The sequence below is a fragment of the Taeniopygia guttata genome, chromosome 10, assembly GCF_048771995.1.
Source record: "Taeniopygia guttata chromosome 10, bTaeGut7.mat, whole genome shotgun sequence".
Taxonomy (NCBI): Eukaryota; Metazoa; Chordata; class Aves; order Passeriformes; family Estrildidae; genus Taeniopygia; species Taeniopygia guttata.
The window spans coordinates 3,481,393-3,508,756 of NC_133035.1; the positions used below are offsets into that span (position 1 = coordinate 3,481,393).

Sequence of the window (27,364 nt, forward strand, 5' to 3'; positions counted from 1 at the left end):
TTGACTCTCAAGCCTACCCTGGTCTTCTCCCCATACCCATGGATTCAACCTGCTGCAGACACCAAGTTTATAAAGAAACTCTGTTTTATCCTCTTTAAATTTTCCATGGAAATCATGGATTGCTTCAATGTAACTGTAGGAAGCAGTAGACTCATTTTTACTGGGAAACTAATTGCTCTGGCAGGATATTAACAGTAGGTCTGTGGGGATGGACTTTGTGATGCTTGTCTGCTCTAATATCAAGGACACTCCTCTATTTTATAATTATCCTTCATTTATCATCCATTAGGAAGCGGTTCTGTGCTGGAACACTGCAGAGAGCATCCGCTTTTAAGCAAAGAATTTGCTAAAAGTCTTTCCATGCGGATTAATGAGTCGGGCAATTGTTATGTAAATCGTTAATTAAATTGCCTTCGGCGTAGATTGTGCTACTTCGGAGTTGTCCAGGGTATTTTGCCGTTGACTCGTGACTTAATTTTGGAGGAATGATGCCAGAAAATGAAAATGTCTCCTGGAATGTGGAGTGCCACTAAAAGCACCACTTGGTGTCTTTAAGAAAAGCTTTAAACCTGCCTGATTTGCAGGATTTGTGGGTGTGGTGGTGTCCTGCCAAGTCCAGGTCCTGCCAGAACGAGGGTGGGAAGTTCTGCCGAGTTCTCAGTGTAAGTGCAGTGGCTGAGGAAGCCAGAACTGGAGCTCAGGAGGGACAAGGTCTTATCCTGAGGTTTTATGCTGTGAATAATCAGTGCTGATGCCTCTGGAGTCCCTGCTTTTGGTGATGTCATTGTTGTGCTCCTTTAGGTGGCTCTGGAACAGGGTTGTTTCCGATTAGCTCCTAATGGAAGGTGAAAATGCCCTTTTCTAATGACTGTTTCCTAAAACAGGCTGGTATTTTCTCCTGGAATGTCAGTCCCCGCCTTCATCGATGCTCTGTGTAGTTTTAAATGGTTTTATTGTTCAACAGCTCCAAATTCACTTTGCCCATGGAGCATTAACTTGTCCCTGAGGACAATTGATAAAAAACATTTCGATTTTCTTGTCCAATTGCACTTCTCTGGCTTTTAGAGCAGTTTTATGGATGTCTCCTATGTTGCAATAAATATTTTAAATATGTAAAGAATAGAATAAATAATAATAATAATATCAACATTTAAATATATAAATAATATAAATAAATCTATATGTTAAATAAGGGTTTTCCACTCTAATTATAACTACAGCTATAATGATGCTCTGGAGTGGGATGAAGAACTTCATTGATATGGTTGTGAGGCTTTAAATGCTGTAAACCACAAAGCTGATATTATAAAATAACTTCATTCTGTATATTCTGTATTTATGATTAATTTTCTGTACTCTCAGTGAGTACAAGTGGCTTTTCAATGATTTACACAACCCTATTTAATGGAGACTCTCCTAATTATTTGTGCAAAATTTTTTGCACATTTGCTTGTTTGATAAATATGATGTTCAGGAAATGATCAAAATCAACTATGTGCATTCAGCTACTTAATTTATTCCAACTGCAGCTACAATTTTTATTTGTATTATTTTAATAAACTTTTTATAGAATTTTTATTTGCTTAGTTACATTTGGGTTAACTTGTTGAGAGTCTCTAATTACTTGTAGAAAATCTTGATTTAAGTGTTAATAAAATAGTCTGAGATTTAAAATAGCATGATATTGTGTGATACACAATAAACTAATTTTATTCACAGATGGGTAGTTTTTATAGGCAGCAATGGGTAGAATATTAAATATAGGCTAGGAAAGCAGAGAGAAGAATAAATAATCTATGGGAAGCCTACAGTGAGACAAAGCAGAAGATATTTGGAATTAATGGTCTATAGATTAATTTAAAGAGCATTTCTGTTTCCTAAATATTGGTGCAGGACAGCTTTGGTTGGGTCTGGAATGTCACTGGATTTTTCCAAAGATGTCAGTGACTGATATAAAGCAAAAATTAAACTGTTCAGGCACGTGAGCCTCCAAGAAGTATAAAATGTCCTGTATTTCAGATTCTCCCAGTTTTGAAATAGCTTCTTGGTAGTTACTGAAAAATATATTTAAAGCTTTGCCTTTCCAACGCAGGATTTAATGCACTGATCATTTACATGAAGTTATCTGAATTCTATTTAAAAACTGAATTTCCTTCCTTAGGTATAGGACTGAATGTGGAATAAACTGCCTGTAAATGTGGAAGAGATTTCATCTTGTTGTTATTTCCCATCCTTTTTGTGTAGGGTCACACTGACCAACTCTCACCATACTGTTGGAATGAGGTGGCTCAACTCTTTCCTTAGAGGTTAAAGCTGGGAAACAAGGATGTATTTCCAGAAAATATTTGCCAGAAATGTTGTATTTCCAGTGCCAGGTTGGAAATGTTGCTGATAAAAGACCTGGAGATCACTCAGTGATATTTACAGAGTGCTGACTTGGCCATCTGGGCCTGATGTGGCGTTAATTGTGTCAGTGCTTCCTCTGTGTGCTTGATCCAACAGGATTGTTTCTCCGTGGAAGGGGAGGACCTGAAGCACGACTTTGAGAGGCTGCAGCTTGCCATGGAGATGGTGGGGTTTCTGCCCAAGACACGCAGACAGTGAGTTTATTTTCCATTTTAATAGCTGGGAGATTGTCCTGGTTAATGCCACTTCCACTGGCAGGTCATTGTTCAGAGAAGCTTTGGCTGCTCCATCCCTGGAGGTCTCCCAGGCCAGGCTGGATGGGGCATGGAACAACCTGGGATAGTGGAAGATGTCCCTGCCCATGGCAGGATGGAGCCAGATGAGTTTAAGGTCCCTTCCAGCCCAAACCATTCTGTGATTCCATGACCATTGCTGTACTTAACGATTCTCTTCATGCAAATGGAGCGTTGGCAGGAGTTGACATCTTGAAGTATTTCTCAAGTGTTCATGAATAATCACGCCTCACTCTGCATGTCATGAATCCAGAGCTTGGTTTAATCAGAAGTCCTCATTATCCCTCATCAAACTTAACCCTTTGCATGCAATTCTACTGTAGATTCATCACCAACTGGCCTTTTTCACTAATTTACTGGACATGCTGGTTTGAAAACTGGACTTTAGCTGGGTTGCAACACCACTGACACCATGGAATTAGAGGGTTCATAACGGTCATCTCCAAGCAAACCTACAGAATAATCCCTCCTGTGTTGATTTTTGGCTTGCAAGGCTTGAGTAGGTTGGGAAGAACGTGACATAAAAAATCGCCTCAAAGGTATTTTCACACAACTGAGAAATTTTGGAAGCTTGTCCTTTATCCCTCACTTGTAACAAATCAATTATGAAATTAAAACTGCTTTTTCTCTATCTTCCCCACACACGTGGATAAACCCAAGGATCCAGACTTGTGTGAATATGTTCTGTGTCAGAGGCTGCTTTATCAGGTTTCAGGACAAGGTTTGTCTAAAGCCTGTTGAGGGGTTTAATTGCCTGAGCAAAGCAATCAGGAAGTGTCAGGACTGAGCAGAGTTGGGTGATGCAGCAAATTCTCACTTCTGATTTACTGTGCAATGATTTTTCTTGGCACACAAGTTGCTTCTGGTGAATTTTACGTGTCAAAAATAAAGTGCATTCTTCACTACATGAGCAGGTTTATTTTGCTTGGCGTTATACAACTGCAGCACAAATAAGGAACCACCTTCAGCTGAGATACTGGGAGTATGTTTTAAATACTACTATACTTTTTAAAGTAATTTCTTTATAGCAAAACACGGGGTTTCACCTTTGCGGAAACAGAGAAGAAATTTTTTTATAAAATTATATCTTTAAATTCACAACAAGGAGTTAGTTCCCATTCCTGTTTTGGAGATAAGGGAGGACTTGGAGAGGTGAAGGTGTGTTGTCCAGACAACCTGGTGGCATAGCTAGGAATCACATTTGGGTTTTTTCATTTTTAGGTCCCAAGAGAGTATAGAATTAGGGACAAACAGGATTTATAGCTGAAGTCAGCCATAGCTCAGGAGTTGAGCTTGATGAACTTCGTGGATCCCTTCCAACTCAGGGTATCTTTGAGTGTCTGATCATATTTTTTTTTGGATGGGAGATAACTTAAAAATTACCAAATTCCCTCCAAAACAGAAAAATTGGTTGGATAAATTTACTTGAAGTGTAACATCCTTTTCTTTGTCTCAGTTGCTTAGATATTATATAAGCATTTATGCTGTTTTGTACAGTCTTTTGTTCCTGGCTGGGACTAGATCCAAAAAGGTGACAAAAACATGTGTCCCAGAGGACTAAGAGGGATCACCTGCATGGCCATGCCCACTCCACCCCTTGACAATTGTATAATAAATATTTAATTGTATAAATAAATATTTAATGGATATCAAGATTACTGGGGATTTCTATTTTTCTTAAAACATGGGCTGTAATTTTATAACTGTGGGTTTGATATGTTGAATAATTTTCAAGGAAACTGTGTGAATGCAAGTTTGGTACTTGACTAAATAAAAATCTTCTCGACGTGAGGCAAAGTGGATGCTTTGGTTTGAAAATTAGAAGAATGAGCCAAAGAGGGACATGGCCCTTGGGGGCAAAATTTGCTTCTTCATTCACTTTATGAAAAACTGAGTGAAAATGAATTCTCTCTGTTTAGAATTTTCTCTCTGCTGTCGGCAATCCTGCATCTGGGGAACATCTGCTACAAAAAGAAGACATACCGGGATGACTCCATCGATATCTGTAACCCTGAGATACTTCCTGTCGTGTCAGAGCTGCTGGAGGTAAGGCTCTGCTTTCTTTTCTGAATCTTTCACACCAAACAAGCCACCTCTGATTTAGGAGATAAAACATGCGCAATTTATTTCCGGTTTCACCAAAGAGTAACTTCTTGTGTGTTTCCATTCTTATGGGCTTTTCATGTTTGCCAGGGAAAAGGTACAGGAACTTTTCTAAAGATGTTTTTCATGGAGGGTTTTGCTCCTACTCTTCAGCTTCAGGTTTCATTGACTGTAAATCCTATTTCTGTGATTAAATGTGAAAGGGTCTAGATGCAAAAAATACCTGCTGCCCAACATGGCAGTGTCTTCAATTGCCAGCCATCAGCTGGTGCTCCTCAAATCTGTTCCAAAGTCTGTCTGAGGAACTTGAGCAGTTGTACAACCCTAGCCCCATGTTTTTATTCTGTGCCTGCTGTAGGAAGTGCTGAGCTCCCTCACTGTGTTTTTTGTCTTTTATTACCCACCAGATTCCACAAGGGAATCTGTAGGCCCATCTCACCCCTCTAGTCCCTATTTATGGGCCTGGTATGGAGTTCTTTGGTGCATCTGTTGATAATCTGCTGTTTAGGACCCGATACCTTGGCCTCTGTGAGCCACTGCTGTGCTGGTGTCCCTTGGGAAGGGTTTGTAGGTCTCCACCTGGCTGGCCCAGGCCACACCAGCTCTGTAAATCAGTGCAAAAGCATTAAATGAGTTCTTAGGAGATCTTCTCTGTCAGCCCAAGCAGGTTTTGTGTTGTATTGTAGTACTTCTTTTCACGAGAAAAATCTTTAATGAGCCAAGTTGTCCTACTGGCCTTCAGCTTTCAAGGGCTGAGCTCAAAAGCCTCCTGACGTGGATTGAGGTGGCTAGAACTTCCCCTTGCTGTCTCACTTCACTTGGAATGCTTTAAACCTCTTGCAACTGAAATGTTTTTCTTGTAGTTGATTATAGCAACAATTATCTTTACCCTTCGGTACTCCCTGCATAGTCTGGAAGGTGAGTTTGTGCTGATTTTATGGTAGAATGAGAAGGTAACTTGGCCTCTTGTATTACACATGGTGCTCTTCCCATCCATTCCATTAAATAACTGTTGTGCTATCTCCCTACCTACAGAACTGGGGAATTGGCTCTCAGGGATTTTCATAGCACTTCATTAATGCTTTGAATTTAGGGAGGGGAAAGCTTCTGTAAAATATGGTTTGAGCAGCTGGATGCTCTTTGCATCTTGGCCTTGGAGACTGCAGAAATAAACAGAAGGAAAATATAAGTGGAGAGGAGAATGTTGTTGATTTTACCCTGTTAAATGTGGCCAAGTCAGTTAAGTAATTGTTTTTTAAAAAAGTTTTGAGTAAGAGAGTGACTTAGAGAGCTGAAGAAGTTCCAGGCTTTGGGTCTTTGCCTTTGCAAACAAACCCTTTTGCAACATCTGCACATGGGGAGGTCGTGGGGTGGTTTTTACACATGATTATGTGAAATGAGGCATTGGCTGAGCCATGTCAATCCAATGGTGCCTCAATGCCATGGGCTGGAGCAGCACCCCCAGGTACTGTCAACAAGATGTAAAAATCAATAAGTACATTTATTTTTCACCATTTGAAAAAAACAAACAAACAAACCACTAGGATCCTATTAGCTAAGCAAATGGATAGATTTCTGTTCATCTTGGTAATTCTTTTTGCAAATTAAATGTCCATCTAGAACATAAAATGCTTGTTAATTAGATTGGGACAATGCTTGCTGCACTGAGGTAGGATCTGATGAAATGCATTGATGTGTTTGGGTAAGTGCTGTTGTTTGTCCCTTAAGTTGCATTTAGGTGATAATTGATCCATGGAAATGGAAGCATTTGCTGCCTCCAAGTGTAAGCCTTTCAACAGACCCACTAAAATCAGCTGAAATAAAGCAAATAACCTCATTTTCAAACTTAATTTATCTTTATGAAATGCCACATTTCTCTTTGCAGACCTCAACAGATGTTGCTCCTTATTCAGGTTTGACCCAAAGGAAGAACCAAAGGGTTCAAACAGATGAAGCATCATTACAAAGAGCAGGCACCACTCCTTATTCATTACAGCTCTCCACATTAAGTGCAATGAGTTCTACTCAGCCAGAGATTTAAAACACTAGTTAAAACATTTGACACTTTGTATTTTGTCTCATTTGGGTAATTATTTTTATTAATTTTTTTTTTTTTTTGTGGTCACTGGACAGTTTTGCTTTTCCCATTGTTGCTTAAATTATGAATTGGCTTCAAAAAGTTGTTAATCCCCTCTCCAGATCTTTGCATTAGACACTAATAACTGAAAAGTCATCTCAGAATAAAAGTAATATGAGTTGAACTTCCTTTCCTGTGGTCACTGGCTGTTTGGTGGGACCCTTCAGAGCACAGCAAAGGGATGGAAGAAACTGTGATCTGATACTTCCTTACCTTGGGGGAACTTCTGGGTTGATCTTTATACTCAGATGACTCATTGGATTTGTTCAGTCAAGGATTTGACATGGAAAAGAGAAAGAAAAAATCCAACTGGAGCTGCATTGGCCACTTCTGAGAGCAGCCAAAAGGGGATGCAGAGGTGCTCCAGCGTGGCTCCCATGGGGATGTAGCCTCCAAGGGCAGGAGAGGAGCCACCAGCCTGGCTGAAATTAAAAACTTAGGCAAAATTAGGGTCTTCTCCCACTGCAAAGGGGAATCTGGCCCAAATTCTCGTGAGCTGGTTGGTCTGTGTTGGGATCTCTAATGATAACTGGAGGAATTTCCCTGCTGCACCAGTTAATGCAACACCACTGCACAACTATCCTCCCTCTGTGTAATGAGATTTGTGTCCCTATAAAATGAAGCTAATACAGTGATTTTTTTAAGGAATCTGGGAGGAGATGATGATCTGCAATGGATTTGCTTTTTCTTAGACATCAACAACCCCATCCAATATGTTTTTGCTTTATTAAACCATCCAGAGCAGCGTTAGTGAAACTGCAATATAGGATTTTGGCCAGACTCTACAGATCATTGTTTCATTTACAGTAAAATCCTGATTCCATTTTTTTTTTCAGGAATAGACATAGCATGTGGATTATGTGATGCTTTTGGCAGATTTTTCAGGGCCTTTGTTTAAACTCTGCTGAAATGCTGTGCTGGGGAGTGATGTCAAGGCTGCCTGATGGATCAAGCAGACGTGGAGTCCTGTGCAAGCACTGCAAATATCCCAGGGCCTGGGCAGAAATCATAGAGGGTTGTGTAAAACTGGGTAAAGCCTTTGTGTTTCTGGGGAAAAAGCTTGGAAAAGCTCATTTGTGGGCTTATTAACAAAAATAATATATTAGAGATTATCTAGATGACCTTAAAAGAGACTTTTTGTGTTCCATTGGAACAACAGGAACATTTTAATTGTGTGTGTTTACTAAAATGGGAAATTATTTCCATGTATGGAGCATTGAGGAAGGAGATAAATTCTGTCTTTGCTCAGTGGAGCAGTTTTGTATTCAGCTTTTAGGTTTAGGTAACCAATGCAATACCTAACCTTAATGCAAATAAAGACAAATACAAGTTATCAAATGCCCTAAATTAGTTTTGCCAGATCTCCCAGTGCACATTTGTGTTTAGAGCTGAAGTTGGCCTCTCCAGGAGATTTATGTGCTCAAGTTCCTCTTCCACTAAAAAATGGCCTTCAGCTTCCCAGAGGAATCCCACAGGCACTGGGGCTCCTCCTGTGATAAATGTCTTGGAAATTAATTGGGGAGGGGTTGAGGATTATGGAGCAGACAGTGCTTGCTTCCAGCTTTTTCTTCTGGATTTGTTTTTCAGATGATGCTTTGTAGAATCACAGAATGATTGGGGTTGGAAGTAACCTCCAAAGTTCATCTGGTCCAACATCTCTGCAATGAGTAGGGATATCATCATTGAATGCAAAATTTTGAGCCAGAATTGGAGTCAGAAAACTTCAGAGAATCACAGAATATGCTGAATTGGAAGGGATCCACAAATACCATTGAGTGTAACTTCACAAACACAGCCCTGCACTGACACTGCAACAAACCACCCTGTGCCTGAGAGCATTGTGCAAACACTCCCTAAGCTGTGGCAGCCTTGGGACCCTGACCATTCCCTGGGGAGCCTCTTCCGTGCCCAACCACCCTCTGGGGGAAGAACCTAAACCTCCCAACACAGCCTAACACGTCTCCTCCTCAGCCATTCCCTCTCATCCTTTTAACTCTCTGGTTATTTGAAAGAAAGTCTGAGGAAAAGGTTCAGCTCTTTTCCAAGAAGAGCTGATAGAAATCTGAATTTATTTTCAGTTACTCCACACAAGGCGTCTTTAGAGTGAGCCCTCAGCACTGTAATCCCTTTCTCAAATATGGAAGGAGAGGCAAAACCTGATGTTTTCTTGTTCTCCAGCTGGAAATGGTTCATTTTTCTTCAGCTGCTCTAACATAATACCCCAGAATTACTGGAGGAGCAGTCTCTGCCTGCCTTGGCTCCAGCCCAGCCCTTGCTGGCTCCCTGCTCCTGCTGTGCTCTGCTGACATTCCCAGCTGTGGCACTGCTGGTCACCCCTCACTGCCTCATGGACTTGAGGCCTCCAGCCATCTCTGGGCCCACTTGTGGCAACAAAGTCTTAAATCTGCATTTTGTCTCTGTAATTAAGATCTAAACTCCTGCAGGCTGTGTTTAAGAGGGAGAGCAGGCCATGCCCTTTAGCACCAGGAAGCAAAAGTCCATGAAATGTGACCCAAGAGTGAAACTCCTAGGGCACAAAGTAAAGGAATAAGTGATGTTCTCCTCTTTGCTACTCTGCACCACTGGTGTCCCTATTTTAGTGTTTCACACTTACTGGGGGAGGAAGTGTAGGATGTGGGGAAGCTGCAAATATCTCCATGTCCTTAGTCATCAGCACGTGCTGAGTTTATCTTTAGAAAGCCCCAGTGGCTCCTCCCTGGCATCAGGAGTCAGCTACTTTCATGCTGTGACCTTGAATGCAGATTAGGATGATTTGGTTGCCCCCGTGGTGCTCATCAGAGGCGATGAAGGAATGGAGATCAAGCTCCACTGGGTGGTAATTGCAGGCAGGGACTGGGGAGATGCAGGGATTCCCATCCTTGCCGAGAGTGTTTTTGTACAAGAAGATGATTCAATGGGATCTCCTTAGGTCAGGAGATGAAAGATGCACATCCACAGGTTCCCTTAATCCAGAGAGCAGGGAGAGAAAGAACCAGAGTGACCATGAGATGGGGATGGTGAGGGATGGCGTGGGTGGTTGTTTAAATTGCTCAAAATCCCTGTGTTTGCTGACAAATGTGGGATTTGGAAGTGTTTATGTTGTTGAGGAATATTTCTTTGGACTGTTTTGATTAGGAACCATCTGACACCCCTCTGCCTTGTTGCCTTGGATAATTAAAAAAAGCCAGCATGCTGGCTGTGGCTTTGCAGCATCCCTGAAGTGGGATAATGGATGGTGTGAAACTCACTTTTGTTCCAAGTTGTGCAGTTGAGGGAGAGCAGCCGATGGTCCTGTGGCTGAGAGCTGCTGGAAAAACTTCCGCAGAGCCGAAAATTACGAAATCACATATTTTGGTGATTGTAGAGGAATAGAAACCAAATGTGAAATCTTGCTGTGGATCCCCGAATGAACCAGAAGATTATCTTTTTCCCTGCTTGATTTTGGAAGGTAAAATCGGACTGTAGGAACTGGAGGCTCCTGAGTAGTGCTGAGCACTAAAGAAATGAACCTTGAAGTGTCATTTCCAGTGATAGACACCTTGCTGGCAGGTGACACCATATACAGGTGACTTGATGTGTTCTGATTTCCACAGTGACAAGATCTTGCTCCAGGAAGATTTTTGATATAACATAAAAACTCCCTGGATTTTATCAGGGAGACTCTGATAATAGTAGTTTTGTCAGAAGGAGATTTTTGTACAGAAGGGCTATTGTTTGTGAGATTTCTGACCTTCCACTGTCTTATTTGCATTTCCTCTTCATACTAATTCCTGGATTAAACCCTTAAGTCAAAGTACATAGATAGAATTGTTCTGGTTGGAAATGACTTCTAAGATTGTTGAGTCCAATTGTTAGACCTCTACATTTCCTATTTTCCCTGTTAAATCATGAATTGTTTCCCTGTGATAAAAATATGGCCTTGGATGGCTTCAGGAATGTGGATTTTGAACAGAGATGTCCAGAGGAGGTCTGGTGCCTGCATGGAGTCCTTCAGGTAGGATATGCAGTTTGTAGCGACTTCAGTGCAGCTTCTCTGTAGCAATCCCCATGCATTAATTCTGGGCTCCAAGGTTTTCACCCAGACTCATGATGTCTTTTTTGACTTGGAAATTTAGTGAAGATCAGTCAACAACTCAGTCTTTAGGTCTAACTGATGTATTCTGGGAGAGAGGACACCTTCTGAATTCCTCAAAGTAAGAGGGTCTTGAAGCTGATTGGGAAAGTGGCTTTTCCCCAACAGCTGCAGACACCACTTAATTTGTCAGGCACCATTTTCTTCTTTGCTGAGTGTCTGTGTTTGCACAACTGAGTTTTGTTCTGCAGACCTGTGAGGGCTGATTAGAGACTGTCACCTCTCCAGGAACTGGGGCTTTAGGGAGTAAACATCCAGTGCCAATAGCAGAGTAAATATCAGGTGCTTTTCCAAGGGTTTCTTCCTCCTTCTGACTCCTCCCCACTCTTAAAAGCATGAAAAACCCCCTCCTTCACTTGTGTATCTCTAAAACTGATGATACTGCTTGGCTTATTCTAGAGTAATTTGTGTGATTTCATCATGACAACACTAGAAAGTTGATTTATTTTGCCAAGAGAAAGTGTGGGAGGGAGGAGCTGCACTGGGAATAAGGAAACCAATGGGAAATTGCTACAACTGGGATGCCTGAATGCAGAAAATCAGGTTCCTTTGAATACCCTGGTGTTAGGTTTCTGATGCTGGATTTATGTGCTGAGTTGGCTCCTCCCAATGGCATGTTTCTACCTATTGAACTTAACTCTGCAAAGGCTGGCAAAAGTGGGTTGTTGGTTTTTTTTACTTAAATTTTGAAATTTGAATGTGTTTACACTGGATTTTTTTTTTTTCAAGTTTAAATGCCAGCATTTTTAAAACTGGATTTAAAATAAAAAAAGAGATTGCTAGAATAATCATTAACATCTGTACTTTTGTTTTAGGTGAAAGAAGAGATGCTGTTTGAGGCCCTGGTGACCAGAAAGACAGTGACAGTGGGAGAGAAGCTGATCTTACCATACAAACTGGCAGAGGTCAGTACATGATGTTTGTTATTAAAAGGCAACTCTTGGAATGGTTTTCAATATTTTGAGGTGCACACTCAGAGTTTCTTTCGGTTTTTATTTATTTATGTTAAAATAATGTAGGAGAAGCTAATGGGTGTCCTAATCTAGGAAATGATTGACTTTTCTTCTATTCCATTCCTGGAAGGCAGGTTTGCACTTTATTCTGATGGTTTGTAAGTGCTTTAATGACTTGTGGTTGTGTGAGAGTTATCCAAAGCATAGCTGTGCATTGCTGAGTGTGTGTGTGGGTGCAGGTTTTCATCTCCAGACATCATTCCTTAAGCTGGAGCACTGATTCCACACCAGAGTGCTGACCCAAGTGCTGAGTTCCAGGAAATTTTTACTGCTTTCTTGAGTGCCTGTGTTAGTGGTGGTTCTTGTATGGCAGGAGCTGCAGATCTCCACAGGAAATTCCCAATAGTTTTCCTCAGATCCTTCACAATCTGGGCCCTTGTGTGATGTTTTGGTGCAGCCACAAACTCATCAGCTTCTCTCAGACTCCAGTGTAGTTCTATGGGATCTAAATTGGATTTTCAGGAATTCTGAATTCTGTGCTGTGGCTGGTAGAGAGAAACTAATCTTTTCCTCTTATATTCTTCAAAATACATCAGTTCTGTTCTGCTGAACTACTTGTTTTGGCTATTTCTGCCTCTAATCTTCTTGTACCCCCCAGATTAGGAACACTGATCATCACACCACACTTGGTCCCTCCATTCCCTCTTCTTGTAGGGTTGTGTAAGAATTTAGATCACCTTGAATAGCATCTCAGGAGCAGCCTGTTGTGTCACCAATAACTAAACACATCATGTTCTCACTAGGGGCAGCTGGAGATATTTCCCCTCCTTTTTCCAGGGAGAAAAAAAAGAAGTATCTATTCTCCCACTTTAAGGGTGTCTTTAAGCTCAGTAATTGTTTCTGAGCTTTAACCTTTAGAAGTGAAGTGTTGCCTTCGTGCAAAGGTGAAAGGGCACACAAGGGCTCTCTGGGTCTTTGTGATGGACATTTAATCAATGTGGTGTTTCTACCTTTTTCCTCCATCTTGGACACAGACTTTAAAAAATGGCTAGAAAAGTTTGGAACTGAGCTGTAAGTACCCTTCTGCTAGAGGGTCCTTAGAGTAATAAGTGGGCTGGATTGGAAGGGGCCCTAAAGATGATCTTGTTCCAGACCCTGCCATGGGCAGGGACACTTACCACTGGACCAGGGTGCTCCAAGCCCCATCCAACCTGGCCTGGAACACTTCCAGTGATGGGGCAGCCACAGCTTCTCTGATCAACTTGTGTTAGGGCCTCACCACCCTCTCAGCCAACAATTTCTTCCCAATATCCCATCTAATCCTACTGTCTGTCAGTTTGAAGCCATTCCCTCTTGTCTTGTCCCTTCAGACCCTTGTCCCAAGTCCCTCTCCAGCTCTCCTGGAGCCCCTTCAGGCACTGGAGCCTTCTCTTCTCCAGGCTGAACAATCTCAGTTCTCTCAGCCTTTCCTCACACCAGAGCTGCTCCATTCCTCTGATCACCCTGGTGCCTCCTCTGGGCTCTCTCCAGCAGCTCCACATCTTTCCTGTGCTAGGCTCCAGGGCTGGGGCAGGTCTGCAGGTGGGGTCTCACCTGAGCAGGGCAGAGGAGCAAAATTTCCTCCCCTGACCTGCTGCCCAACATCTGTAGTGTATTGACACTGCTGGGAGTGTGCTTGATGCTCTTTCTGTTGAGTTGAACTAGTCAGCATGAGTTTCTCAAGTGTTTTCCCAAATGTTTTTGGTGATATGGCTGCTCCCAAATCTCAGGTGTCCCCTTAGAAAGGTTTATCACCAATATCAGAAGAAGAAAGGAAAGATCAGGATGTGGTGGCTGTGTGGGAAGACAAAGGAGGGCAAGACTCATTTGAGAATAGTTGATGTGATCTCCATGACAAAATCATTTTGGAAGAACCTGTGAATTGTGTTAAGATGAGCACCTCCCATGTTTTTTGTTTGCCTCCTTACATTATCAGAATCCTGACCACTAAATTTTATCCATCAGTGACCTCACTCTGGAAGCAGGCTCAGTGCTCACAGAGCAGAATTTGAGATGCTCCAACTTGAACCTCCCCATGGTAAGAGGCCTTCTCCTGGCCTCAGGAGTAGGCCAGGGGGTAGGAGTAGGAGGAGTGACTTGAATTCAGATCTGTCTGAATCAGGAAGGAAGAATGGGATTCATTTGACATTTTGGGACTTCACAAAGACTACTGATGTCTGATAATCCCCACTCATGACTCACTGGACTCTTGGGGATCAGTGGGCTGGTTATTCCTGTGTATTTAACAAAGGAGCATTGTATTTGGCTCCAACGGATGCAGCCATTGAGGGTTTGAGGATTTGGAGACATGGATCTCCTACCACGACCTCTGTAGCTCATGGGCAGCTGCCTTTCCTGATGGATACAGCAGCTATTTTATTCTTCAGATGCCTGTGGGTTTTTTCATAGCTTGGTACACTGAAATTTTTAGTGGAGTTTGTCTGGAAAAGACACTGTTCCACAGGCTCTCACAAAAAGGTTTGCATAATGTAATTTTGGCATGTCCTTGCTTCTTTACACAATCAAGAAGAACAGATTGGATCTACCTGTCTTCAGATTGCAAGAGAGATGGTAGATGCTACATCCCTGGAAATGTCCAAGGCCAGGCTGGATGGGGCTTGCCCATGGTATGGGATGGATCAAGACGAGCTTTAAGGTCCCTTTCAGCCCAAACTGTCTGGGATTCCATGTAAAAAGCCTGAGATTTAAGTTTGGGATGGGTTTTGAGCTTTGATGAGGTTCCCATGTCTGTCTGCTCAATTTTGGAATGTTTCATTTTCTGTGCTTGGCACAGGGGATGACATTTGCCCATCCCTTTCATCAGTGTTGGAGTACGTGGAGGTGACAACTCCATGCAGAAATGCAGAAATGCTTTTCGTGGAAAGTGAGTGTGATCATTCCATGATCCCAGCCTGGCTTCTGAGAGATTTGTGCCCTTAGAGTCCTGCTGTGATAACTGTCACCCCTTTAATAGTCTTGAATGGGCAGAGTTGGCCTGAAGGGATCCTGCCCTTTGGTATTTTGGAGGCTTCAGAGCTGAGACTGGAGTTTTATTTTCCAAGCTGAGCCTTTTCTCTTCCCCTTCCCTGAGCTGCAGCCCTGGAGCACATGGAGAGGCTGACTTAGTTGGATTTGCAGTGATGTCACATTCCTGGCTGGCTGCACGCTTCTGCCTTCTTGTATGCTGATTGGAAACACAGTCCTGTGGTTTGGGGCTTTTTTTTTTAGAAACAGTGGTTTGGACACTTGACAGCTCACTTGAAACATTCTCTTTAAGTTATGAATTGATACCAGACTGACTGTTCCTGGTTCTGTTCATCTTTGCAGTAATTTGGGTAAAGCTACATCTTTTATTCTGGCATGCTTTGGGTAGAAGGTACTGCAAAGTGGGGACAACTTGTGGATGGACATCATGGGACCACAGATGGGTTTGAGTTAGGAGGGACCTTAAAGCTCATCTCATTCCACCCCCTGCCATGAGCAGCAACACCCTCCACTATCCCAGTTTGCTCCAAGTATTGTCCAGCCTGGCCTGGAACACTTCCAGGGATGGGACAGCCACAGCTTCTCTTGGCAAACTGTGCCAGGGCCTCTCCAGCCTCACAGGGAGGAATTCCTTCCCAATATCCCATCTAACCCTGCCCTCTGCAGTGGGAAGCCATTCACTGTGTCCTGGCCCTCCAGGCCCTTGTCCCCAGTCCCTCTCCAGCTCTCCTGGAGCCCCTTTAGGCACTGGAAGGGGCTCTTGAGGTCTCCCTGAAACCTTCTCTTCTCCCAGTAGTTGGAAGCTTGCAGTGTTAAAGAAGCTGCAAGTAGCAACCCCCAGTAAATAAACCTCTGTTTATTCATATTGTACTTCCTCTCTTAGGACTTCTCTTGATTGTTTTGCTTCAGGAGTTGAGTTGGGCTTTTCCCTCAGGAATAATGTGCCATTTTAAAGTTAGGCAGAAATACTGACTTTGTCAACTCTGTGTTTCTTTTAATAAATTCAAGACTTTTTGATTCTTGCCTCTATATAATTATTCTGCTGGATGATCTTGGAGAATCCAAGGACTGTGTTCTAATACCTGAAAGGGAAGGCTCCAGAGTGAGTTTTTACAAGGGTCTGGAGTAGCAAGACATGGGGAAATGGCTTCAAACTGAAAGAGGGCAGGGTTAGATGGGATATTGGGAAGGAATTCTTCCCTGTGAGGGTGGTGAGGCTCTGGCACAGAGCCCAGAGCAGCTGTGGCTGTCCCATTCCTGGAAGTGTCCAAGGCCAGACTGGACAGTGCTTGGAGTAACCTCGCCTAGTGGGAGGTGTCACAGCCCATGGCAGGGGCTGGAATGGGATGGGCTTTAAGATCCCTCCCAACTCAAACAGTCTGTGAATCTTTGATCTAGATCAGGTGACAGGTTAAACGTAACACTGAAGTCCAGTGAGGAGGTAGGATTCCAGCAATTAAAATCAGGGTCTCCTGTGTGCCAGCAGCTGCTGGTGCTGTCATCTTGAGCTGAGCAAGTTCTCTTCCCAGCGGAGAGAAGATTTTGTTTTACTTTATTTTACCCAGGAACACCCAAGGTGTGTGGCAGCAGCACCTGTTTGAGGAGGACCATAGGTAGGAGCAAATAAATAGTTGTGAGCCAAACTCCAGGGTGGGATTCTTGGTGTGTAGTCAGTGCCCATAGTTGGGATGTTACAGGGATTATGGGATGAACACGTGGTTTTTCAGGAAGACCCTACAAAGCATAATGTGCCATCAGCTTTCCTCATTGTTCAGTAGCTCATGGTTTATTGTTTGGATGTTGTGTCTGACCATGGTATTTACATTCAAGTACATCCCCATGTCTCTGGAGCTGCAGCCCTTTCTGAAATTAAGGAGAGGGCAGTCAAGGGGAGATCTGGTTTTGCAGGGAAAGACTATTTTGTTTTGCCTCTCGTGGCTGTGGCACTGATGGCAAACGTGCTCGATTTGGGACCCTGCAGGGGAGCTGCCATACTCTCTGGCTGCAGCTCCAGCACCTCTGGCAATCAACCACACCACATCCATAAATAATGCTTATATTCATCTCTGGCAGCTGCCTCTTATCTCCTGAGCCACAGTGGCTCATCTGCCATGGAGCTGCCTCCTGGAACCATCCATTTTCCTTTTATAGCACTGGATGATGTTTTAATGCAGTGCTTGAAACGACTGCAGAGTTTGGGTGAGCACAAAGGTTTAGAAGCTTTAGGCCGTAGATAAACTTAGGGAAAAAGCTGCACAGACAGGAAAGGCTGCACTTCTGTGCTGTGGTCTTGGGCTGTTGTCAAAAACAGCTGCCAAAGACTTTATCAGAAGTGAGATGGTGCATTAATGGAGCCAGCAGCACTTCATGGGTTTCCAAAGAAATCACAGTGCAGCCTGTGGTAACAGTGAGCTGGAAAATTCCACTTATCATTTAGCAATGGGGAGGACCCTTGGAAAAGGCCATGGGAGCAATAGAGCCATCAGTGGTAGTAGTGGTGATTAGACTATTTTGATTCAGATCTATCTTGAGCATTGGGCATCTCTGCAGCCCCAGCCATCCTCTCCTTGATAAGGCAAAATACAGCGGGCACGTAGCTGAAAAAGGGAAAAGTAGGATTTTAATGGCAGCAGAGTAACATGCTGTGGGTTGCTGTTGTCCTTCCCAAAATGCCCCTCAACTCCAGACTCTGGGCTTTTTTTTCATATATTATTATGTGCATTTTTGCAGTTACATTGAGGTAGGAAAGTTTCACGAGCCACAGTTCAGGTATTCAAAACAAAAAATAAAGATGCACTAAATATCAAGTGACTTGACTGATGTTTGGTGGGAGACGTGGGAGCAGAGCACTTCAGTCACATCTTTGTGGAGAATTTGGAGGTTGTTAAAAATCTTTGTCTTGATCCTGTTTGTAATCTGAGTATCATCTTAATCCATGTGAGGAACTACTCTCCTGGGCCACATCAGTCTTCCTGCTTCTATTGAAATAATCCAAGGAATTCAGGTTTTTTCCATCTCCACTCACTGCAGGTCTCCAAGGCCATTAGAGTATGCCTTGACTCATCCACGCATTTAACTCTCTCAAATCCATCTTGGTTGGTGGTTGGTGGTTTCCCTTTCCATCATGCCAGAGACAAGCCTGTGGCTGAGCTCCACAAGCATCCCTGTCTGGTTTCCATCCCATCTGTTCTGTTTATCAGGCTGGTGTCCAACACCTGCTTGTCTGTTTTTCACCAGTCTCTGCATTTTTTCCCTGTTTTTCATCTAGTGAGACAAAACTTATTATCAAAGTAAATACATCTGTTAGTGAGGCCTGTTTTACATTCCTCCAGAAAAAAAAAATTCCATTATGTTTTCAATTCATTAACTTCATTTAACCAATACAGTTGGTATTCTTAAGCAAGTGACTTTGCTAATAGACATTATTTTAACAGATATTTATAATTTTAAGCCATTTGTGATCAAGGACATTTTACCCTAAGGGTTAGAAAGCAAATTAATTCACACTTTTGGGAGAAATCTGATGTGAAATTGTGCAACAGAAGGGAAATAAAAGATGTGAGACAACTTCTTGGTCAACAACTGACCTGATTCTTGCCTTCCTTTAATTCTGGAGAGCTGTTAGGAGCTGGTTGTGTATGTGATGGGTGTCAGTTTAAGCATGCCCTGCATTTAACTGAATGTGTGTTAAGAATTTTAAGTGGAAAAATGGGTGTCTGAAAACTGAGTTGTACCTCCAGCAAGGCAGTGCAAGCAGCTGTTGGGGAGCAGATGTTGGGCCAGCAACCCCGAACTCTCCCATAACCTGGGCAGCAGGGAGAGGGGGCATTCTTCCCCTCTGACCTGCTCTTCTGAGACCTCACCTGCAGAGCTGCCTCAACCCTGAGGTCCCCAGTATCAACAGGACATGGAGCTGCTGGAGAGAGTCCAGAGGGGGCCTCAGAGAAGCTCCAAGGGCTGGAGCCAGGCTGGGAGAGCTGGGAGTGTTCACCTGGAGAAGAGAAGGCTCCAAGGTGACCCTAGAGCCTGAAGGAGCTGGAGAGGGACTGGGGGCAAGGGCCTGGAGGAACAGGAGCAGGAGGAATGGTTTCCCATTGCCACAGGGCAGGGTTAGATGGGATATTGGGAAGGAATTCTTCCCTGTAAGGCTGGAGAGGCCTTGGCACAGATTGCCCAAAGAAGCTCCAAACCCCATTCCTGGAAGTGTCCAAAACCAGGTTGGACAGTGCTTGGAGCAAGCTGGGATAGTGGAAACTGTCCCTGCCCATGGCAGGGAGTGGAACTGGATGAGCTTGAAGGTCCTTTCCAAGCCAAATATGTCTGGCATTCCATGATCGTGTCTTTGTTCAAATGGCCAGGTGCTCTTAAGCAGCTGGGTGCTCCATGCTGTTGTTATGTGGCCATTGAAGGTCACCATGGAACTGTTCTGTGACTATGTCCAGAGCACCCAAATTACAATTAAATCTATGAAATGCTTTTTATTCTGCATAAATAGGTGCAGCTGTAAGTGCACATGAAATCATCTCATTAGTTAGAAAAGCAGTGATGCAATTCAGGTCAGATTTACAAACCAAAATATTCAAGCTCCTGATAATCTGAGATGTACCGAATTAGGCAGGGGGTGACAAACTGTTTTGGGTGGCAGCAAAGCAGGAGAGGAAAGTCCAGGTCTTCTGGAAACATTTGTTGAAGAGTCCACAGCTTTGCTTTCATTGTCCTTTCATCCTCTCATGTTCATTGTCTCTGGGTCTGTGCTGGCTCAGCAGAGCCAGAGAGACTTCTTGGAGTGGGAGGAGAGATGGATCTGTGTCCTTTGGGAGAAGGAGAGAGGAGGGAACCTTTGCCCAGGAGCGGTGGGCCAGACACATCTTTCTCTTCTGGTGCCACTAAACCATCAGATTTTATTGTTTTCACGTCACCAAGTGTCATTTTACCTGGCCCTTCTTCATCTGGGATGAATTTTTGCTGAGGAATACAAGGCTCTTGGAATTATAATCACAGGATGGCTATTTGGGATGATAAACTCTGGTGTGTTGGGGACTTTAAATCAAACAGAACATATCAGTTTCAGCACAAACAATTTTCAGCCCAATAACAGTTAATTGGCAGAGACACAAGGTAGAGAAGCCTTATGGAGTGAACTGTAATGAGTCGAAAAAGTATTTCATTACAGCAAAGAACTGAGTGATATTTCATTCTCTATGTCCTTGTACTGGGACTGGTTGATGCCTTTTTCAGCCCATTAAAAGGGAGAAGAAATTGAGTTCCAGTGCCAAATGGCAGAACATTACCTAAGATGTAAAAAAAAAAAAAACAACAAAACCAACAAAGGAAAATATCATAGTCACAATTAATCACAAGCCTGAAAATATTCAAGGAGGAAAAGTTGGAAGGAAACAAAATAATTAATAGCATGAAGAAATGAAAATTCTTAGTCCAGAGGTACAAGGACAGGGACACTTAATGGAACAGAAAGCAGCAGAACTGCTGGAAGCACCTGCTAATCTCAAAACCCATTAGCTGAGGAGACTCATTGTCACCACAGGTTATTAACTTAAGGAGATCAGCAGGAGCCCTTTGAAGAGCTGCTACGTTGATGAGTGGATTCAGAATTCACAGAAAAATATTAATGGAATAAAACTGAAACCCCACAAAGCTTTTAAGAGCTAAGCAACTGTCTCTGCTTCAGGACATGAGGGCAACCTGGGAGGGTGGAACTTCAAAAGAAACCTGTTTGTGGGCTGAGGTTTCTCACATTTCCCTTGGAAATGCACATCCTCATGTGCAAAAGCTGCTGCAGTCACTCTTCTGCTCTGTGCCACCATGGAAATTCCTGTATGTTAACTGTGTTCCTACTATTTACTTGGCACTGATGTATGGGAAAACAAGGAAGACATTGGGATTCCAAGATTCCTGAACAAAGTCCAAGATCAGGACTTTACGAAGGGAAATGCTGACATTTCATGGATTGCTCTGCCTATAGCCCACTCCAGCTGCCCTTTCAAATCAAATCCATTCTCAGCTCTTTGAAGGATTCTTTTAATTAAAATTACTCAAAAGATGCTTTATTGTCACTTTAAAGTTCTTTTAGTTACTTAAATTTCTGCTAAAATCATATGAAAAGTTTTCCAGGAATGCAAACCGTTCCTGGGTTAGTTAGACAGCTCTTCCCACAGGGGATGTCATTTTGGTACAGTTGCTTGAAATATGGGATTTTCACGTGTAAACCAAATCTGAATAAATTCAGGTTGATTTTTTTTTCCTCAGCCCAGGGCTGCTGGTCAGTGGCTGAAGAAGGTGGAGGTGTAGAAGTTCTGTGGCTGGATAGGGTCTGTTGCACAAACCTCTACAGTGGTAACAGCTGAGGTGTGATGAGAAATTACTTCTCTTTGGGGAACCTTGCCAAAAAAAATGGTAAAAATAACCTGGAATGATGACGATGATGCACTGGCAGAATGAGTTAGTCTGCACTTGCCCTCTGCTTGGAAGAGCCAGACTAATAGTGGGATTTGGCTTTTAAAGACTCGAGAGCTGCTTTTGGTGATTGATTGGACACCTTGGTGAGAATCCCAGTACATTGTGCCTGTAAGTGCTGAACAAATTTCCCTAAATGAGTCCTTCTTACATCAGGTCACACAACTTCTTCCTGTGACATAAAGTAATTTATTAATTGTTTTTTGTACTGGTTTTGCTGTGAAGACATGGATGGAATGGGAGCTCAGTTCATGCCATTGGCAGAATACACTCTGGATTCACCAAGGTGGAGGAAAACACATTTTGTCATCAAGTGGATCTTTCAAACTTGGCTGACTGGTGACTCTGTTCTCCTGTAGTTCTGTGGTGGGCTCAGGATGTCTCCGTGTGAGCACCTTTCCCTAAGGGATGTTCCACGTCTTCTCCACAGGAGAAGCAAGAGCTGCAGCCTTGTTTTCTGGAAGGGTTTAATTTCAGGAAGAGAGAGTGGTTTTTTCCCTTTCCTTTTCGGTTTTGATTTGTTACAGATGACACTTTCTAACCACAGAGCCCAGATCCAAAGGCTCCAAGTGAAATCTTTTTAGGAAGATGATGCTTGTAACTGCCTGGCTCTGCAGTTGGGACTCGGAGAAAATCTCTAACAAGATTTGTTTTGGTTTATTTTGCTCCTGGCTTTACTTGGGGGCTGTTTCTGAAAAGCGTAACCACAACTTGTTCCAGTCATCAGCTGCAAAGTGACAATATCAGAGACTAGACTTGAAATCATCTCTAAAAATAAACAGAGCGGTTCTGGCCTGGGATGGGAATGAGAGTGGTTGGTCTCCCATCTGTCCTTTCCCAAACCTGCCTGCACCAGTGTGGACACAATAGCTAGATCTTCAACACACCCACAAAAGATTTTCTTATTGTTCTTATTTGAGGTTTTCCACTTCATTTTCTGTGTTTGCATCCATCTAATGACAGGAAGGATGAGTAAGGAGAGGGCAGTTGCAGGAGCACTCTGATACTTTCTGTGCTACTCCTCAGAAATCACAGAATTCACAGAAGCGCACATTTCAATGGGAATGTGTGTGAGATAGTGTGAGGATTACAGAATCACAGGGTGGTATGGATTTAAAGGAACCTTAAGGATCGTCTAATTTCACCCCCTGCCATGGGCAGGGACACCTTTCCCTAGCCCAGGTTACTCCAAGCCCTGTCCAGCCTGGCCTTGGACACTGCCAGGAATGGGGCTTGGAGCTTCTCTGGACACCTGTGCCAGGGCTTCTCCAACATCACAGGGAAGAATTACTTCCCAATATCTCATCTAACCCTGCCCTCTGGCAGTGGGAAACCATTCCCCCTTGTCCCAAGTCCCTCTCCAGCTCTCCTGGAGCCCCCTCAGGCCCTGGCAGGGGCTCTAAGGTCACCCTGGAGCCTTTTCTTGTCCAGGTGAGCACCCCCAGCTCTCCCAGCCTGGCTCCAGAGCAGAGGGGCTCCATGGCCTCCTCTGGACTCTCTCCAGCAGCTCCACATCGTTCTGATGTTGGCCCCAGAGCTGGAAGGAGATCTGCAGGTGAGGTCTCAGAAGAGCAGGTCAGAGGGGCAGAATCCCCCTTTCCTGCTGCCCCACTGGGGAATCAGACCCCAGGGCATGGGAGAATTTGGGGCTCCCAGAGCACATGGATAGCTCACACTGAGCTTTTCATGTCCCAGAATTGCTCTACCATTACATTCAACCTATTGAGTGAGTCCCAAGTTACCCCTGTGTGTGTGGAGAATTGTGATTTCCCGCTGTTCTGCTCTCTCTCCCCTGTTGTGACCCAAATATTTGTTTTCCATCCCCATCCATGTCCTGCATCTGGGATGAACCAAGCAGCCTTTGGGGCTCCCCCTTGGCTCACAGGGCATGGGCTGAGACAAGCAGGATTAGGTTTTTTTTTTTAAACAGAGGTTTAACACCCAGAGGAAAGTGCTCTTGCAGGATATCAGACTCAGTCTTAATCCCTGGCTTGGCATCCAGGAGTGTTATATCATGCTTGGGCGGGAGAAGTATGATGTCATTTTCCCCACTCATATTTTATCTGAACATCTTATTAAAATCCTGTCATTCTCCTGGGTCATTTCCCGAAGAGAACTCAGATCATCAATGCACCACTCTGGCTTCAGCCTGCAAGAAAGGTTTTTAAATTATTTTTATGTACAGTTAAGGAGGAGGAAAAATATCTTTAAAGGCATCATTGAACGAAAAGGAGTGAAAAATGCTTTTTTTCATTTTTGATTACAACAAAAAAGAGGAAAAGTTAACTTAAAAGTAGTTTGAGTATTCTATAAAGGTTCATTTTTATGCTTTAATTCTATAAATGTACCTGCAAAGGAAATACTTTGAAAAACAACAACAAAGCACTGAAACCTTGCGCTATCTCTGGCTCCCGCCCTCCCGGCTGGCTGCCACATCTTGGCAGAAACCTTCCACTATCACCCTGGAGCTGGGAGGCAGTGAGTTGTCCTGCCTGTGGATTTTATCCAAGAGATGCAAGTGTCAGTGATGTTTTCCAGAACTTATGGGTGGATTTTCCAATGAGAAAAAAATAGCCTGTAATGTCATTACCATACAATGCTGCGTCGTGCCCCAACATAATGCTCAAAGGCACTTCAGGATTTTGTCACTAAATCAGGTGTAAATGTTCTCACATTCAGAGGGGGGGTTTAGGTATTAGTTTCAAATTTTATGTTACACCTTTTTTCTGATTCTTCTTGTGCTCTCCCTCCTCTTGTACCAGTTTCTCAGTACCTTCACAATCACCTTCCTTGGACAAAGGTCCTTCTCCGAGCTGCCAGTCTGCATTAGTCTGAGGCATGTTAAGGGGATTTCCCAAACCATACTAACACCCTTCCTAAAAATCCCAATGGGACAAGTCAATTCAACAAGTTTATCCAGAGAGACAATTTTCCAGTATCAACATATCATCAGGTTGACAAGGACATCCTTCAAAACTACCTGCTTACTTGCAACTCTAGGAAATTATAAACCACTAGTAATTATTTCTTTTTAAAAAACAATTATTTCTAAAAAGTAATTTAAATTATTTTAATATCACTATGTTCTCATCCTGGATTAGAATGTTCATTCTGCTGGCTATGGATGGAGTAGGACACATGGCATGGGTGGGCATTCTTCCCCTCTGCTCTACCCTCATGAAACCCACTAGCAGAGTTGCCTCCAGCTCTGGGGTCCCCAGCATCAGAAGAATGTGGAACTGCTGGAGCAAATCCAGAGGAGGCCATGGAGATGCTCTGAGGGCTGGGAGCACCTCTGTTCTGGAGCCAGGCTGGGAGAGCTGGGGGTGCTCACCTGGACAAGATAAGGCTTCAGGGAGAGCTCAGAGCCCCTGCCAGGGCCTGAAGGGGCTCCAGGAGAGCTGGAGAGGGACTGGGGACAAGGGATGGAGGGACAGGACACAGGGAATGGCTTCCCACTGCCAGAGGGCAGGGTTAGATGGGATATTGGGAAGACATTCTTGGCTGTGAGGGTAGTGAAGCTGTGGCACAGGTTGTCCAGAGCAGCTGTGGCTGCCCCTGGATCCCTGGCAGTGTCCAAGGCCAGGCTGGATGGTGCTTGGAGCAGCCTGGCCTAGCAGGAGGTGTCCGTGCCTGTAGGCACACTGTTTGTGGTGGTTGGGAGTGGGGCTGCAGCTCATCCCCAGTGGGTGCAGCTGTGAGAAGCAGGTGAGCAGCACTGACAACAACGAGCCATGGAGTGCCCAGGGGCACTGCCCAACCACCAAAGGGAACAGAGGGCACACAGGTGCAGGGCATCAACATGAGGGGCATGGAAGGTTGGGCTGAAGAACAAGGAGGGCAGATGCTTGCAGCCTTCTGAAGTGACATGGTGTTGCTCTGTATGGGCAGATGCCTGAAGCCTCCTGATGAGGTAAGATGTTACTCTGTATGGGTGAAAGCTTAAAGCTGTCTGAAATTGTATGGGGATACTCCGTGTGGCCATCTCAACTGTGATATATGCTACAACACCTGCCCATGGCAGGGGGTGGAACTGAGTGATCCTTAAGGTTTTTTCCAACCCAAACCATGCTGGCAATCTATAAACAAGGTACTAAAAACCTGCATTTGGAACAGGCAGGAGATTTAGTCCTTGTCTGATTCCAGCAACTAAGAGATTTCTGCCTGTTTCCTTTGAATCCAGAAATGTTCTCCCAGTTTTGGTGACGAGCCATAGATGCTCCAGCAGGTTTTGTGTGTGGTGCTGCTCTCCTTCCTCACCATCCTTCTCGCTTTCTGCTTTTTCCCTAATTTAGCTCTCACAGCTCTGTCTCTCCCTTCTTTCGTTGCTACTCTGTCTCAGCACAGGAATGTCAAACCCAGCAAACCACTCTCAGCAGTTCTCTCCCTACAACCACAAACCCAAGCTGCAGCCACTTTCCGTGTGGATTTTTTCACTCCTCTTGGAGCAGTATCAGTGTCAAAAATAAAAACTGGATTTTCATAGTATTCTATTGCATGTGATCTCTACTCCTCTGACATGAGCACTATTCAAATAAAAATGTATTTTCAGTTTGCCTTTTTTTTTTAGCTCTTAATTAGTGATTGCTGTAGATCATCTCTGAGATGCCCACGTGGGCTGTTTTCAATTGTCTGCGCATCCAAGGCTCACTGAGACTGGGGGGTTGGCTTCTGTTCCTAGTCATTAGATCTCTTTAGGTAATCCAAATCAAGTGCATTAGGAGAGCTTGAATTCCTCCTGCTTTTGCTTGTTCTAATCTTGGATAAATCCTATCCCTCTTCACACTGACCAAGCATTGTTAATATGTTTATTTTTTAAAAAAAGCAAGCACAGTTTTTTTTTTTACGACTAGAAACTGATTTCTTTAATAATTTACTAGCATGCAGCATGATTTTGTTGAATAGGTACTTTGAAGCAAATAAGAAAACAAGTACACGCTTATCCTAATTTTTCCCCTTCTTGGAAATTAAATATGTCATTTAAACCCACAGAAGTGACAGAAGGAGAGAGATTTTAGTCTGAAAAGCCTAGGTAAATACCATGGGTAAAATTCAGTAGGTTATAAAATGTGTTTTTTTTCCTCTGAGCCATATTGGAATGAGAAATTTGTGTTACAATAAGTACCAATGTAATTATGAAGCCCAAATTTTACCTTAGAGAATAAATGGGGGGGAAATGGGAATGGCTGATAAGGATTTCAAACCAAACATCAAATGATAATGAACATCTAATCCTGTTTATGATAATAGCTCACTAAATAATTTCTGTGGTAGGATATCAACAGGTTTCTGGCATTTAGTGCCAAATCCCTGTGAGCAGAAACACCAATTGATTAATCAGAGAACATGCTGAAAACCTACTCCACGTATTAAAAGAAAAGCAAACAAATGAAGCTTCCACAGAGCCACTAAAACCACATATCCAGATTTGATTTTTTGAGTGATTTCCTGAAGAGGAAAAATTCTACTGCCACTTTTTTTTCCCCAAACATTTCATTGGAAGCACCTTTCATCCTTGTATAGAAATTATAGGAAGCCCATCAAAGGCCCTAAGGGAAAAGGGGTTATTTCCTCTCTTCCTGTGTTCAGATCTGATTTCCTGAAGAGGAATCTCTGTTTCTTCTCGCCAGCAGAAGAAAATGTATTTTGTGTTGCTCAACTTTACTTAAGTAATTGAACACCTTTTCTTTATGTTTTACACCAAATCCTGCAAACTTTACACCTGGAAAGAAACATTTCTTGTCATCTTGGAATGACTGTAATTGTTCAGTATTTGTTGATAAGTGTCTGAAAGGGGAATGTGTTGCTTGTTTTCCTCCTGGAGGGCAGGAAACAGCTGCAC

At 43.3% G+C, this 27,364-nt stretch overlaps 1 protein-coding gene across 11 annotated transcripts in view; it reads left to right on the forward strand.

Moving 5' to 3' along the window:
• Positions 1-27,364, forward strand: part of MYO9A (myosin IXA) — a 175,165-nt gene that overhangs the window by 71,507 nt on the left and 76,294 nt on the right. For all 11 annotated transcript variants that reach the window (XM_030281920.4, XM_030281923.4, XM_030281921.4 and 8 more), the window contains 3 exons: positions 2,503-2,600; positions 4,619-4,745; positions 11,887-11,976. In XM_030281920.4, the coding sequence (XP_030137780.4) occupies positions 2,503-2,600; positions 4,619-4,745; positions 11,887-11,976 (315 nt within the window). The remainder of the gene's footprint in view (positions 1-2,502; positions 2,601-4,618; positions 4,746-11,886; positions 11,977-27,364) is intronic.